At 39.3% G+C, this 16,783-nt stretch overlaps 1 protein-coding gene across 5 annotated transcripts in view; it reads left to right on the top strand.

The window, feature by feature from the left end:
- LOC106976242 (E3 ubiquitin-protein ligase RNF113A) overlaps positions 1-7,217 on the top strand; it is a 503,753-nt gene extending 496,536 nt beyond the window's left edge. For all 5 annotated transcript variants that reach the window (XM_053200696.1, XM_053200695.1, XM_053200694.1 and 2 more), the window contains one exon: positions 6,098-7,217. In XM_053200696.1, coding sequence (XP_053056671.1) covers positions 6,135-7,169 — 1,035 coding nt within the window. In that variant the 5' untranslated portion in view covers positions 6,098-6,134 and the 3' untranslated portion in view covers positions 7,170-7,217. The remainder of the gene's footprint in view (positions 1-6,097) is intronic.
- Positions 7,218-16,783: the final 9,566 nt, after the last annotated feature.

Raw genomic sequence — 16,783 nt, 5'->3', positions numbered from 1 at the left:
TCAAACCCAGCATTCAGACTCAGATGCAGAGAAGTTCTGCCTTCCTCTACCCTGTTTATGAAAAAACTCAAATGAAATGGGAGCGTCAATTGGGAAAATCACTTGATGGTATGGAAGAGTTGGAATTAGCTGTAGAATTCTACCAAAGGTGCAGCGAGATAGAGTGAGCAGCACAGAAGAAAAAAATGACAATTGTAGATTCTCTTCGTTTTGACAGAAGAGGGCCTGAGTGTGGCATATCAACATTGACTGATGCTAGGTAGTAGAGAAAGGGAACTAGTAAAAGGTCAGGAAAGTGGAGTTAAAGAGGGTGAGGTGCATGGAGACTGGAAAGGTAAAAGGGGCGGGGGAGAGGAGAAGGGTGAGGAAGAAAGGCTAGATATATGAAAAGTTTCAGGACCTCACGTCCTTTGCAAAAAGAAAATCGTTTACCAACCTTTATGTGATTCAGGAAATACTGTGGTTTAGGAAGGTTTAAGCTAATGCAGTGGGCATTGGTCCCATGATTGTGGGGAGAAACTACTTCTCCTGAGTAGGACAAATAGGGTGGCTGCAGCCAGCCCCTTTGGAACTCGATATAAAAACATCAATTTGCATCATGGAACCTTGGCCGGCCTGCTTTGTGGCGGTGGTACAAAGCAGTCAATGCTCTATAGATACACAAATTGATTACTTCAATTACCAAAATCAATTTTCCAGAATAGAGTGAAATACATGGAAACGTATCTCAAAAGGTCATTTAAAATTAGCCCAAACTACCAACTGAAGGCCCTGCATTCAGAAGAGCACCTTGCTGCACATTGTAACTCTCCCTTCCCTGTATCTTTGCCTACGTAAGGTCTGAGGCTAAAAGCACCCAGCTGGAACCTGGTGAAACAACAACCAAATTGCATTGCTCCCTGTGCACTCATGAATCTCTTAATAAGCTCACCTGATACAGTTCTTAGTATGGAACCAGGGTCTACTCCTGTAAGTAAAAGGGTCAGGTCTATTCTCCCCGCCCCCCCCCCCGCCCCCCCTTAATAGATATTGTTTGAATTACGGCTTTCCTTTTAAATTGTGGCTGGCCATGTATGTTTTGGGATATGTTGTATGTATTGCATAAACACATAGACCATTTTCTGTTCAGATACTATACACTTTTATGTGCAGCACAGTTATCCACATATATATAATATCTCTCATGCAAATACACAAAAATTCATGAGGATGTTTTGCTCTCTTAAAATCCTTTCAGATTGCTTGGATGATTTTCTTTACATGTTTTCAGCTTACCTAACGGCAAACCTCACTTCATTCTACACTAGTCTAATTAATTTGACAGGACTGGAAACTTGTTCTTCCTGTTCACACTTATTATTCATCTTTTCAGAATGCCCTGTAGGGAGGATGAAGCACAATAAAGCAGTATTTACCAAATGCCTTAGTGCTAAATGCCCTTTTATGCTGACTCGGCACATTGGTGGCATTGAGTAGATCTGACTTTAGGGCAGCCTAACAAAAATGACATTTTCTAGAGTATCATCTATTTAAACAGGTCTTAAAGAAGGGAACTATGTCCGTTTTTCCCTGAAGTTTTACAGTGGGCTCTGGGGACTACAATTTATCCTACTGTATCTGAAACTTTTCTAAAGAAATGACAGAGGTATCATATTTTGCAAGATAAGCCTTCAGTCCGCAGTGGCAAATGTAGAGATAATTTCAAGTTTTTTTAAGAACTGCAGACATAACCTGAAACATACCAAGCATTTTGAGAGGGAGTGGGTTGAAATGCAGAATCGATAGATGCAACCAGGGAGAAGGGCTTTTCCTTTTAGGCTAATTTTGAAATTTTCCTCAGAGAGCAAACTTTTGATAGGGGGCAAAGATTCTTACAAGGTTGGTACAGGTGGATAATTAAAAAAATAAGAGTGAATTTATCTGCATACATTATTTAAATACCTAAAGCATTTCTCTGCTTTAATGATAAATTACGATCAGTAAAATCTGTTGGCTGCCTTCAAGCTAACTAATGGATCACTAATCAGCAACAGTCGAATCATCCTAACTAAGGTGGAATAAATATCTCCAAGGAAGCTGCAGTTAATTTTTTCGGTCTAAACCTGTACAGATGCTGACATATACGTACCTATATTCTTGTACTACATATGTGTGTGTGTGGATATGTGCATCCATGTGTTTGTATGCACACATTAAAAACCTTTGACACCTTCTTGTTCACCCACCACTGCTCTATTCTTCTTGGTATGTTGTATAAGAAAGATTGTTCCTGCCACTAATTAATCCTTAAAGAGATTGGCTGATACATCTCATTGTTACCAATACATTTTTAATTGTTCATTTTACTCCAGCACCATTTGAACACAAGTCAATTTGCAGTTTCGTTAGAGGACAGAAAAGGCCTGGGGTCTATCCTTGGTTTCAAAAAAGAAAAGGATAAAAAGCAGGCAAAATTTCAGAAAGAGTGTTAATCCTCGAATTAATCAAGCAAGAATTAATGTGTGCTGCTACTTGAGTGCCTAAGTCTTCTGGCCAAGAAGTGCACTTTGTCATACCTACCCCTCCAGAGAAACCTCTTTACAAGCTTTGTGGCCAAATACCCTGGCAACTAATGACGAGCTTTGAAGCAACATTCACAGACCATTTGCTTTGATGACATTTGGAGGCTTTTCTCCCCTCATTCCCATTCTATTGTTAAGTAGAGTACACATGGCATACAGCCTTTGAAAACTAATCAATACAGTAAGATTTGTCAGGTTGCAGCTGACTAGTATTACATCTTAAAACTCTTTCCTTAGCTGACTTGTTGTACACATTTTTAAGTTAAACCTTATGAAGGGGGTTGGGTAGATTAGCCTTACCATATTCACAGGCACACTAGTATGACATGGCTCTTTCTTCCATATTTTAACATCAAAAGCTCATAATCTGTGTAAGTTAACCTTCCATAAAACTAAAATTATATGGTCATCATACATAATCTGATGATTGATTACAGCTGTCAGAAAGGTCACAAATTGTAAATGTTTACTACAGTTGCACCATGAAAATTACTACATACTTTAAAAAAATCCATCTAGAGAAAATAGACAGCTTACATTCATAGGTTGCAGAACTGAAGCATATATGTTTTCTTTGTGACTTTTAGCTCTCTTAAAATCAATGTTAAAACCCTTAGGTCTGATTTTTCATTTCAATGTCTTTGTGTAATGTGCCTCAACCATACCTCATCTAATTTAATAAGATGCAAGCTAAGGAAGTACTTAAGTTACTTATCAAGGGTTTCAGATGACACATTATTATTGTATTCAAAAGTCAATATTTGCTAATCATGTTAGTACAGGAACTGTTCCAGGCCTACAATTCTTAAATTGCAGAGATATTTAAGATTAATTAAACCTATCTCCCCTGGTCCTCTCTCTTCACCTCTGTGGAAGGAGTAAATCAATGACATCCTATGTAAGCCCAGAGAGCCAGAGCTTCAAGCCTGAAAGCCACTAACATCCTTAAGCCTCTGTTTGCATCGGCGCCCCAGAGTTGAGCTTTGCCATTTCTCCACGGTTTAAGGACCGTTTGCGTGTTTTGAGAGCAAAGTTCACCAGTTTGCTTGATGTAATTAAAGAGGTATGACCGTTCCTGAACATACAACCTGGACTCCGATATTTTTTTAAGTCAGGAGAATGCTGAAATGATCATCTGGTCTGACTTCTTTTTTCTTTTTATATGAAACTTTGTGGATAAATTCGCAGCAGACAAACTTGAAAGGGCACTTGCGGTTTCCGAAGCCAGGCACAATGAGAACCTGTGCCTAGGTCCACATCCCCTGAAGGGGTTACACTCAAATGACACGATTGCAGTGAACCCCTGACCTCTTGCTTATACCCTTGAGCGGAGACAGCCAGCTGTTCAAAGGTCAAGGCTCCTTTACTTTTAGACAGTAGACTCGTTACACAAGAACCATTTCTAATCTAATGTTACGTACAGAGCCCAGGACCTGGCTGAGATTAAGTGATAAATAAAACTTTGAAGTCTTATTAACGTGTATTGACTAGTAGAAAACTGCCAAACATAGTACGTCAGTGATGACTACATTAGCTGCTAGTTCAGTTCCCTAAGGAGAGACTAGTGCATTAGCCCAGTGTGCCACCCAGCATATATTTACAGGTAGTTCGTGAAAACAGTAATGCTATGCACACTGAATATCTGGAACATGAATCAATGGAGACCAGCTAATTAGGTTATAAATGCATTGGTTTTATTTTTAACGTGTCCTCAAATAGAGTCTGCGAGTAAGCATTCTGAAATGGGGCTCTTAAACTGAGAGAAGCGACAATCAGATTATTCTCTGCCACTCTCCAATCCAGAAGAGGCAGGTAAAATACTCTGATGCATATTCTATATAATCAGAATGACACATCCTATTAATATTCCAATTACTGTTGAACTATTAGCAATGCCTGAGTCTGGTGTCTTAGAGCCTCATAGCAGTAATCCGGGAACTTCGTGTCATCTTTTGTATTCATTCAATTTAAAATGAGACAATTTTCCCTTTAAAGCACTTTTATTAAACATTATTTTATGCATGGATTTAACATCCTAATTGATTTAGGTGGACTCTCAGAATGAGATGCTAACTCCTTTTGTTCTTTTCTTTGCTGAAAGAGGTCAGCAGCTGTGATCTTATTTATAAATTTAAATGCCAAATTTTAGCACAGTGAGTTATCATTAAAATAATAGTTATTCGTGTTCATAAAAAATCTCTATTCACACTGTAAAAACCAGGAATCCGATAATTTAATAAACTGGTCTAGAGTAAGAATGGGCCAGAATTGTCACTCAGAACACATAAAAATCATAAAATCGTACACATGAAAGTGACTTTGGAAAAAGCACTGAGATGTTTCCACTCTTCTAAATATTGCCTCAACCTAAAATTTGCTTCTTTTTTTTGAAACTCATATAGGAATATATTCAGTACCACAGAAAAAATACAGTTCTATAAGCGAAATATAGAACTACTAGTTGAAAAAGTCAAGCTTGCCAGCATTTTGTCCATGTTTTAGGTTGTTTGCTTTATCTTAAATTGATTTTGGTTAAATGAGTTTGTGTGATGGTACAGCGTAGATCAACCTCTGCTTTCTTACATTATGTAGCTGCTACTGGCCATGAATATCATGAATGTGGCACACAATGCTGATGCCTTGGCACAGCTTGAGAGGAGTGGATATAGAAAAAGGTGGATGCTGGGGCACCTGGCTGGCTCACTTGGTTAAGCGTTGGATTTTGGCTCAGGTCATGATCTCATGGTTTGTGGGTTTGAGCCCCACATTGGGCTCTGTGCTGACAGCTCAGAGCCTGGAACCTGCATTGGATTCTGTGTGTGTGTGTCTCTCTCTCTCTCTGCACGTCCCCCCACTCGTGCTCTCTGTCTCTCAAAAAGAAATAAACTTAAAAAAAAAGAAAGAAAGAAAAAGGTTGATGGATATGAGAAATGTTTTGGGGTAAAGTCTAAAAGATGAAAGGTTGAAGTTGGGATATGAGTAAAATGGAGGAATCAAGGAGGATCAAGGAGGAATCAAGGCTTATGGCTTGAGAAATTGAGTAGATAGTTATTTCCAAAGATGGAAAATACTGGGGAGAAGAGGTTGAGTTGGGGTCTGCTGGCGCAATAAAGACTTCTCTTTGGACATGGTAAGTTAGAGATGCCCACGTGGAGATATCAAGGGTGCAGTTGGATATTTAAATCTGAAGCTCAGAAGTAAGGTATTGACTAAAGATGTCAACTTAAGCATTGTCAGCATACATATGGCATTAAAAGCTATGAAAATGGATGAGCTAACTCAAGGCCTGAGTATAGAGAGAAAAGAGGGACTGAACTCTGAAGAATCAGCATTTAAAACCCAGGCAGTACATAGCCTCTGTGTCAGGGCCAGAGATCACGCTCCAGAAGACTTGATCAGATGACCCAGATGAGATTTGAAAGGCATTCCTTTCCTCATACCCTAAAGAACTGTACCAAATTGAGATATATGCTTGTGAAGGATCATTTTATTGTTCTTATTTTTATTTTTATTTTTTTATTAAAACTTCAATACAGAGCACACCACAGCCGTTCTGGAGCTTGGGACTCTAAAATGGCAGAGCAGCTTTCTCCGGGAAAGACGACAGACCAGGTGTGTACCTTCCTCTTCAAAAAGCCTGGTAGACAAAAAGGGGCTGCAGGCTGCAGAAAGCGCCCCGTCTGCAACCGGGAGTCTGGAGACGGCAGCAGCAGCAGCAGCAGTGACGAAGGCAGCACAGTGGTTCGCCCAGAAAACAAGCGGGTGATCCACAATCCGATGATACAGAAGACCCATGGTGGTGGTAAACAGAGGGTGGCTGCTCTGTTGAGCAGCAAGGAGGAGGAGACCGAGCCCCAGAGCCTTGGCATGGTGTACAAGTCCACCCGCTCAGCAAAGCCTGTGGGACCAGAGGATATGGGGGCGACTGCAGTCTATGAGCTAGACACGGAGAAGGAACTTGACGCACAAGCCATCTTTGAGCGCAGCCAGAAGATCCAGGAAAAGCTAAGGGGCAAGGAAGATGACAAGATCTATCGGGGGATCAATAATTATAAGAAATACATGAAGCCCAAGGATACGTCTATGGGCAATGCTTCCTCCGGGATGGTGAGGAAGGGCCCCATCCGAGCTCCCGAGCATCTTCGTGCCACTGTGCGCTGGGATTACCAGCCCGACATTTGTAAGGACTACAAGGAGACTGGCTTTTGTGGCTTTGGAGACAGCTGCAAGTTCCTCCATGACCGTTCAGATTACAAGCATGGGTGGCAGATCGAACGTGAGCTTGATGAGGGTCGCTATGGTGTCTATGAGGATGAAAACTATGAAGTGGCAAGCGATGAGGAGGAGATACCATTCAGGTGTTTCATTTGTCGCCAGACCTTCCAGAATCCAGTTGTCACCAAGTGCAGGCATTATTTCTGCGAGAGCTGTGCACTGCAGCATTTCCGCACCACCCCTCGCTGCTATGTCTGTGACCAGCAGACCAACGGTGTCTTCAATCCAGCGAAAGAATTAATTGCTAAGTTGGAGAAGCATCGACCTGCAGAAGAGGGTGGTGCTTCCAACTTCCCAGAAGATCTAGATGAGAGTCGAATCCCCATTACTTAGTTTTCCCATTATTCTCATACCTCAAAATAAATATTTTGTGCTAAGCAACTGATTTGAAAATGAGTACAGTAAGAGGGTAGGAAAAAAAAGAGGCCGAGGGACATGCTAACCATACGCTTGAATCAGAACCTTTGCAGTTGCTGTTCCCTGTGTTTCTGGGACACTTCACCCTCAGAATTCTATATGACTCACTCCCTCACATTCTCCTGGTATCCATGCAAATGTCATCCATTTAAGTGAGGACCTCACTGACTGCCCTTACTTAAAATAGCAACACCAATCCTGTCCCTATCACTGTCTATCCTCCTTCCTCTGTTTTTTCTCCATAGAATTTATCACTGTCTGGTATATATTTACTTGTTATTTGCTTGTTTCTCTCTTTTCTCACTAGAACATAAGCCCTATAAAGAATTTTGTTTCACTCCTGTGTTTCACTGCCCCGTTTCACTGCTGTGATCACAAAAGATCTCCCACCCCAACCCTGCAAATACTTGACACACAGTAGGTTCTCAATATATTTTTTAAATGAACGAATGAAAGAACAAACCAGAAAAAAGAGATAAAAGGGAACAGCTAACGAAGTAGGAGGAAAACCTGGAGGTATCTCAGAGGCTAAAACAAAAAAAAGGTTTGGAAATGGAATATGGTCTGATATGTTAAATGCTGCAGAAGGGTCCAGGAAGATGATAAAGCAACAAATGCATTACATTTGGCATTATGAGAGCAACTGATGTTGACAAGAGCAGTTTCGGTATAGTGGTTAGGACAGGAGTCAGAATTATTAAGGGTGAGGCGATACTAGGAGATAAGGAAGTGGAAATAGAGGCAGTAGGTAACGAATTTGAGAAGCTGCTGTGAAGAAAAGTACGGGTATAAGGCAGTTCATAAAGAGGAATATGAGATGAAGGAAGGGTGTATTATTTGCTCTGGATTTTTAGTGGGGTATTGATTATCTCCTGCCACAATATTGCTGGTTAACAAACAACCATAAAACCTTAGTGGCATTCGATAATACACAATTTTTATTTCCCTGGCGTGGTTAGCTAGGTGGCTTTGCTTTACGTCTGGAATTTGGCTCATGTAGGCTGGCTTCAGCTGGGATTACTTAAGTATGTTCCACGTGTCTCTCATCCTCCACCAGCCTAGTCCAGGCATGTTCTCCTCATGACACTGAGCCACAATACCTAAGTGGAAATGGGCAAGTTCTCTTGCCAGTTCAGAACCAGGACACTGTCACTTTGTCTTCATTCTCCTGACTAAAGCAAGCAAGAGGCCAGCTAGATTCAAAGGAGAAGTAGTCCAGTTACTATTGCTCTGATGCAAACTGCCCTAAAACTTAGCAATGAAAAATAACCATTTTATTATCCTTAACAATGTCTTTGGGTCAGGAACTCAGGGCACAGTAGGGTTGGCTTTCCTCTGCCCCATGATGTCTGAAACCTCGGTGAGATTCAAAGACTAGGGACTGGAATCATCTGGAGGCATCTTTACTTGTGTTTGATAGTGATACTGGTTGTCAACTAGGACTACAGCTGGAGCTCTTGGCTGGAACACTAGCATGTGTCTTCTCCATGTGGGTTAGACTTTCTCACACCATAACAGAATTAATTGCTTCTTTCATGGCAGCTCAGAACTCTGAAGGCTGGTAACCCAGTGTGTAAAGCATGAAGCAGGTCTTCTTTTATTACCTGGTCTCAGAAGTCAAGCAGTGTCCCTTCTGATGCATTCTGCTGGCCACAAACCAATTCTCAAGCCTTCTCCAGATTTAAGGAGAGGAGGATTATACTCTACCACTTAATGGAGGAGTGGTAAATTTAGGAAATGAATGCAGGCACATTTATGAGTGGGAGGGGGAAGAAGAAAGATGCAGTAGTTTACTTTCTAATATTAGTTGTACTTCATTCGGTGTTGCTTGACCCTGTGTATTCATTCTACCTGAGAGTAGCCAACACAGACCAGAAGGTTCTTCACCCTACACGGAAAGAAAATGTATTTTTAACCTGAGACTGGAGCTCCCAGGATAAAGAGTTTATCCAAATTGACTCCACCTACTCGATTTTGAAGTTAAGTCCCTGAAGATTCTTGGGCATGGCTGCTGAAAAAGCTGCTTTACATTTAAAAGTCTCAACGGAGAGTATAAAAGCAAGTGTCAGCAGTCATGTATTATAGGAGTTGGTTCTCAGTGTTTGACTCAGTGATGCCCAGGGCCTTCTCCTGAGACATTTCTAGGGTGGCTTTGGTGTCCAGAAACTTCAGTACAGCAACACTTTACAGACCATGCTGATTGCAGATTAATTTTGCGAAAACCTAGAAGATATTTCAGATCTTTGAGTTATTTGAGTATTCAATATAATTTTAGCCACAGATGTTTATATAGGATTTCTCTTATTATTTCATTTGATATATTTAATTGTAATGTGCCATTATTTCAAATCACATTTTGGATATGTTAAACCTAAACATGTGGGAAATAAATGAAACTTTTAAAAGTAGATTCTGCTTTTCCTTGTGGGTTTTCTGGGCTAAAGCATTGAAAATAAGCTGACATCTGTTGTAAATTTATGCTATATACTTCTGGTCTCTAAAACCATATACAACTTTATACAATACAATAAATGCAATGCAATGAAATATATATACAGTAGTTCCCCCCCACACTTATCTATAGGGGATACATTCCAAGACCCCCAGTGGATGCCTGAAACCACAGATTATACCAAAGCCCACATATACTATGTATTTTACTGTACATAAATACCTATGATAACATTTAAAAGAGTTTCAAATCTTTGGTGTTACATATTGGATGTAAATGAAAAACCAGATGCAAAATCATTGACAAAATATACTGTTTGAAGAAGGTGAGATCTTTCTCGTGAGTAGGAAGAGGAGTGTTTGAATAAATATCATCAATATTTATAAAGCATTTTGTAGTTTAAAAAAAGTTTTTGAATGGTTTTCTGAATAGCCTTCTGTTGTGTGTAAGGCAGGCATTATTGTTTTATATTCATTTTATAGATGTGGAAACAGGATCAGAATATTTAAATGGTTTTGTTTCACAAAGTAAGGAAATGGCAGAGCTATAATTTGAACCCTGTTTTATTGCATCTCACTGAATGGATTATGTGTGTTTATAAAGATACACCTAAATTTATACATGTTTCTATACATGTGTCAATAACATAGGTCAATATTGTGTAATCCATTATCACATATCTAATTGTGTGTATGTCTATAGAAATGAATATACTAATTATTTAGATCTTAAGCGCAATCACTCACATATTTTAATAGATACAAATGTATACTTATTCATACATTTTTCCATCTACCTATCAAACTTCTGTTTGATATCTGAAAATGTGTTTGCATTTGGTACACATTTTGATAAAGAAGTATTTAAAAGAGGGGCGCCTGGGTGGCTCAGTTGGTCGGGCGGCCGACTACAGCTCGGATCATGATTTCACGGTCTGTGAGTTCGAGCCCCACATTGGGCTCTGTGCCGACAGCTCAGAGCCTGGAGCCTGCTTCCGATTCTGTCTCCCTCTCTCTCTGCCCTTTCCCTGCTTGCTCTCTGTGTGTCTCTCTCTCTCAAAAATAAACATTAAGTATTTAAAAGAATACAGCTAATAAAGATGCCTTTACATTTTGAAAGTCAAACTAACAGAGCCTTAGTATTTAAAGTTGGCATTTTACCCACTCCTTTTCAGAGCTAAAGGGATTCAATAGTTAAAAATTCTATGAACATTTATGAGGAGGAGCCAAAACAGACAAAACAGTGTTTACATATAATCCATCCTTGACGTGAACAAAACTTTTGATAAAATTGTAACATAGAAGACTCGTCCATAAATTCAAGGGCAAAGAACTTAAGAAAAAACCCAAATGGGCAGGCGTTTACCAGATGCCATGTGGTGTAAGTGGAAAAGAGCTGATAAATGTGGGTGAAGCAGAGTAGGTCTCCTGGATTAGCTACCTTCTAAATATGGATCCAGGAGAAGGAAATGGCAAAGAGGAAAGAAAGTCAAAAACACCAAACCACAAGAGCTCAGGCCTAAATGCACAACAGGCAAAAGGCGAGGTTCTGAGGAGTAAAGTTAAAAAAGGACTTATGGCAATTCATGAATGTCTCAAACCCATGACCAAGTTTAATGTACCTTTGTCTTGCCACACCTCCAGGATTCTAAGAAGCTATTCGTTGTAAGACGAAGAATTCAGTAACCGTCCTTTTGGAGAAAAACACTATATTAAATTGCATGATGAATCTAGGACATAGTCTGGTTGCAGAAATGTGAAAATACATGTGTGTTGGGCAGCTGGTACATCTTTAAATCAAGGAAATAAATGTTTGACTTGAACCACTTTGATTAAGAGAAAGATGTATTTAGTGAATAGTACTCAAACGATAACAAGGTTTAACAGAGAGCAGAGTCTCAGTGAGGTACAATTAAACAAATAGTTAAATAATCTAACATACAAGTGTTTAAACAAGAAATCACAGACTGCCTTGATCACCACTCAGTGCACGGTGCGTGAGTCAGAAGAAATTATTTCAGCACCATTGAAGGGAAGAGCCATGTTGTGCTCAATTCTGGTTGACTTATTGCAAATAAGGGTATCAGAGAAAATGAGAAGTTTATGGCAGGAGGTAGATAAAGTTATTCAGTGACTCAAGGAAATTAATTATAGAGGAAAAGCTCAAAAACTAGGTGCGTCTGTGATGACCTCATTGAGGGAAGCAAAATGACAGGTGTTGCAAAGGCTGCGGATACCCTGAAGGGATCTACATTTATAACAACCAAAAAGGGAAGTCTGAAATCCCCACAAGAGGTAAGCATGAGCAAAATTTAATTGATATCTCTCATCCACCCTTTGCTATTAGGTAACATTGGAAAGAAAGAGTTCTGAGAAGTGATTAACATGAATGCAAACAATCCAGATATGGACCTGATTAAGAATTCAGAGGGAGAAAAATAAACTCATATGAAGGCACATCTTTTACAATTTTACTTTATCTGGAATTTTTCTGACCCCGAATGAACAGTTAAGGAGAAAAAAATGTACCCCTATCTTGTCTGGAACTGGTATGTGAATTCAAGTTCTCAGTTTTAATATCAGGCAAAGCTTTTTCCTTTGTTTATTCTTGTTAAAATATTACACAAAATGAAACCTAAGTAGTTTGTAATAACTACTGTTCAGATGCCACATTTCAGTTATTACGCCGTGTCTTTATGACTCAGAAACCTTTGAGACTAGACCTGTGTGAGATCCTCAGGTTCTGCTCCTCCTCTCACTTATGTTTGCATCTGATCACAGTGATTTAAGCATTTAGCGAAGGAGAACAGAAGGAAAAAAAGTGCTCACATTGTTTATACACAGAATACAGATTAATAGTAAAGTAAAAGTTCATTTGGCATAAAATGTTGATCAGGATGTCTCAGAATATTTCTATACTAGCCTTGCATTCAAGAAACATATTTGGATTCTATTAAAAAGAACCCTGACACACTAAAAAAAATTCTCAACATCACTCACTCATCATCAGGGAAATACAAACCAAAACCACAATGAGATACCACCTCACACCTGTCAGAATGGGTAACATTAACAACTAAGGCAACAACAGATGTTGGAGAGGATGTGGATCAAAAGGATCTCTTGCACTGCTGGTGGGAATGCAAACTGGTGCAGCTACTCTAGAAAACAGTATGGAGGTTCCTCAAAAAAGTAGAACTACCCTATGACCCAGGAATTGCACTATTAGGTGTTTATCCAAGGGATACAGGAATGCTATTTCGAAGGGACACATGCACCCCAATGTTTATAGCAGCACTATCAACAATAGCCAAAAGTATGGAAAGAGCCCAAATGTCCATCGATGGATGAATGGATAAAGAAGATGTGGTATATATATACAGTGGAGTATTACTTAGTAATCAAAAAGAATGAAATCTTGCCATTTGCAAGTATGTGAATGGAACTAGAGGGTACTATGCTAAGCGAAATTAGAGAAAGACAAATATATGACCACTCATATGAGGACTTCAAGATACAAAACAGATGAACATAAGGAAAGGGAAGCAAAAATAAAAACAGGGAGAGGGACCAAACATAAGAGACTTTTACACATGGAGCACAGAGAGTTGCTGGAGGGGTTGTGGGAGGGGGGCTGGGCTAAATGGGTAAGGGGCATTAAGGAATCTACTTCTGAAATCATTGTTGCACTATATGCTAACTAACTTGGATATAAATTTTAAAAAATTAAAGAGAAAGGAAAAAATAGCAAAAAACAACAACAAAGAACCCTCTAGAAGGCCTAGAATCTGCCTAGGAAATAACTAACAAAACATGAATGCCCTTAAACCTCACCGTTCTGTAATTGCAAGTAAGGTCATATTAACAGTAATGACTTAGGGCACCTGGGTGGCTCAGTCAGTTGAGCATCCAACTTCAGCTCAGGTCATGATCTCACAATTGGTGAGTTCAGGCCCCACGTCAGGCTCTGTGCTGACAACTCAGAGCCTGGACCTGCTTCAGATTCTGTGTCTCCCTCTCTCTCTGCCTGTCCCCTGATCACACTCTGTCTCTCAAAAATAAATACTAAAAACAAAAGAAAACAAAAACCCAGTAATGACCAATATTCCTGGAGTTAGAAAGGCTTTTTTTAGAATAATATTATATCCAGAAACATTAATGAGAGGAGTGCATCTTCTGTTTCCTAAAAATTTTAAACTCTGTATAACTGAAGGCAGTATTAACAGAGTTGAGAGAAAAAAATGACAAAATGACAAAATAATAGGTTTAAGCCTACATAAAAAGTTATCTGAATATAAAAAAGCTACTACCTTAAAATACGAATGCTCTTGAAAATCTAAAAGATGATTGATAATTACAAAAAATGGACAAGTAATAGATATAAAACATGTTCCACTACTAATCAAAGCAATGTAAAATGAAATTACAAAATAATATGTTTCGCCTCTCATAAAATGAATTGTTAGTAATCTGAGCTGAGCAGGGAATGGGGGAATGACAAATCCTCTTAGATGAGAAATGAGATTTTAAATTGGAACATTTTTAGAGGGTGATTTAATAAGATAAATAAAAAATTTAAATGCAAAAATTTTGCCTCAGCCAATTCCACTTCTTGGAACATATTCCAATGAAACAATTGGACAAGTACACAAAATTTGTGTGCACATATGTAGAGATTTTATAATAAGGAAATAATATAGATAGATTGAAAATAACCCTGAGAGTTGATGGGGTATGGGAGGGGAGGGGAGGGTGGGTGATGGGTATTGAAGAGGGCATTTTTGGGGATGAGCACTGGGTATTGTATGGAAACCAATTTGACAATAAATTTCATAAAAAAATAAATAAAATAACCCTAATGTTTATTGGTCAAATTTGGCTAAATAAAGAATAATAGAGTTATAAAATGGAATACAGTAGAGCCTTCAAAAGGATCAGGTGATTATTATGTAGAGTTTTTCCTGAATGCAAGCACGGTCACACACTAGGAAATCAAGCATAATCACTTTCTATAATAATATATGAGAAGACCATATATCTATAAATGTTTGTTATAGATCGAATAAAGTCCCTCCCCAAAGGAAATTCAGGCAATGTGACCATGGAGGCAGGGATTAGAATGACATAGCCAAAAGCCAAAGAATGCCAGTAGCTACCAGAAGCTAGACCAGGCAAGGAATGATGCTTCCCCAGAGACTCCAAAGGAACATAGGCCTGCAGACATCTTGATTTTAGTCCAGTGGAACTGCTTTTGGACTTCTGGCCTCTAGAACTGTGACAGAATAAATTTGTGTTGTTTTCAGCAAGTTTCTGGTAATTTGTTACAGCAGGCACTGGAAACTAATACAGATTTGGTGCTGAGAAGGAGATGCTACTGTAACACATACACAAAAATGTGAAAATGGCTTTGGAATTGAACAGTGGGTCGTGGCTGGCAGAATTTTGAAGTCCATGATAGAAAAAGCCTAGATTTCCTTAAAAGGACTGTTGGTAGAAAAGGGAATCTTCAAGATGTTGCTGGTGAGGGCTAAGAAGGAGAGCATGACGGAGAAAGCCTGTATTGTCTTACAAGATACATACACTGCCATACACAAGATGTTGGTAGAAAAATGCATGCTGAAGCTGCTGGGAAGGCTCAGAAGGAAATGAGGAACAGTATTTTCAAAACTTGAGAAAAGGGGATCCTTGTTATGTAGTGGCAGAAAATCTAGCTGAATTGTATTCTGCCAGGTTATATGGAAAGCAGAATTTGTAAGTGATGACCTGTGGTTATTTAGCTGAGGAGGTTTCTAAGCAAAATGTTCAAAGTCCAGGCTGGTTTCTTCTTGTTGTTTACGATAAAATGGGAAAAGAAAGAGACAAATTAAGGGAAGAATTATTAAGTAAAAGAAAACCAGGACTTGATTTTGGAATTTCTCAGTCTATCCAGACAAAATTAGGAGATTCACTGTTAGAAGTATGTGTTCTGGCAAGATGGCTGAGGGTATAGCTGGCTGGACAAAATTTGCAGGAGAGATTAGGCATGTGTGACTCATGGATACCCTGAACACTCTCAGTAGAAGTGAGGAATAGAGGGAGAGATCTTTGGACGACCATAATGTCTAATGGTGTGAATCTCATGATATATATGCAGACTCACAAAGTGTTTGAAAATGTTATTCCAACACTGCCAGCTGTTATGCAGGCATTGCCAACATGGACCAAAAGGCACAGGGAAAGGATGAAATGAAGTAAGGCTTTTGGACCCCCCAAATTCTACAGGCAAGAAACAGAATGATAAAACTACTCAGTTGCAAAAATATTACCACCCTTCAAAAAAAAAAAATGACTCTGAAGGCAGAACCTTGGGCTCAGAGGGTGAAACCATGGAAATGTATACAGTTCTATCTTTATGTGTTTTTACATAAATAGTATCTGATCTTACTCTGTTTCTTTTTTGTATTCAACACTATGATTTTAAAATTTAACCACATTGCTATGTACATATCTAATCTGTTGCTCCCATCTCTGAGTCCTTCCAGGGGATATTCTTCTATATGTCCCTTATAATAGATTCGTTCTCTATGGTAGCACAAGGTAGGATTATAATTCCTGATCCCTGGTTGTCAGGTGGACCATGTGCCTAGTTCTAACCAATGAATCGTATGAAGAGTGACATGTGTCATTTCTGGGTTAGAGCACTTAATCACCCATTCAGGACTTCCTAAGACCTGCTTCTCCCTGTGGCTCAGGGATGAGCAATGTTCAAAAAAGGCTGCTTTATCAGTATGGGCCCCAAAGAGACTAGCTGAGTAAGGAAGCCCCTGCCAATGCGTGCTGGACACATAGTGTGAACAAAAATGAACTTGTGTTTATTCAAACCACGGAGATTTGGGGATTCTTTGTTTCACAACACAACTGAGTTTATCCTGACAGCTGTATCTTCTAAGACACTCTGTAAGAATCTATCTGGGGTATATACCCTGGAGCAGAATTGGTATGTGTATACCTAAGTTGGCTAAGTACTGACAGCTCTCCAAGATGGCTACCCCAGTCTACACTCCCTACATGCCCCATCCCTGCCAACATTTCACATTTTC

Source organism: Acinonyx jubatus, chromosome A3 (assembly GCF_027475565.1).
Source record: "Acinonyx jubatus isolate Ajub_Pintada_27869175 chromosome A3, VMU_Ajub_asm_v1.0, whole genome shotgun sequence".
Taxonomy (NCBI): Eukaryota; Metazoa; Chordata; class Mammalia; order Carnivora; family Felidae; genus Acinonyx; species Acinonyx jubatus.
This window is presented reverse-complemented; position numbering and strand designations above follow the sequence as displayed.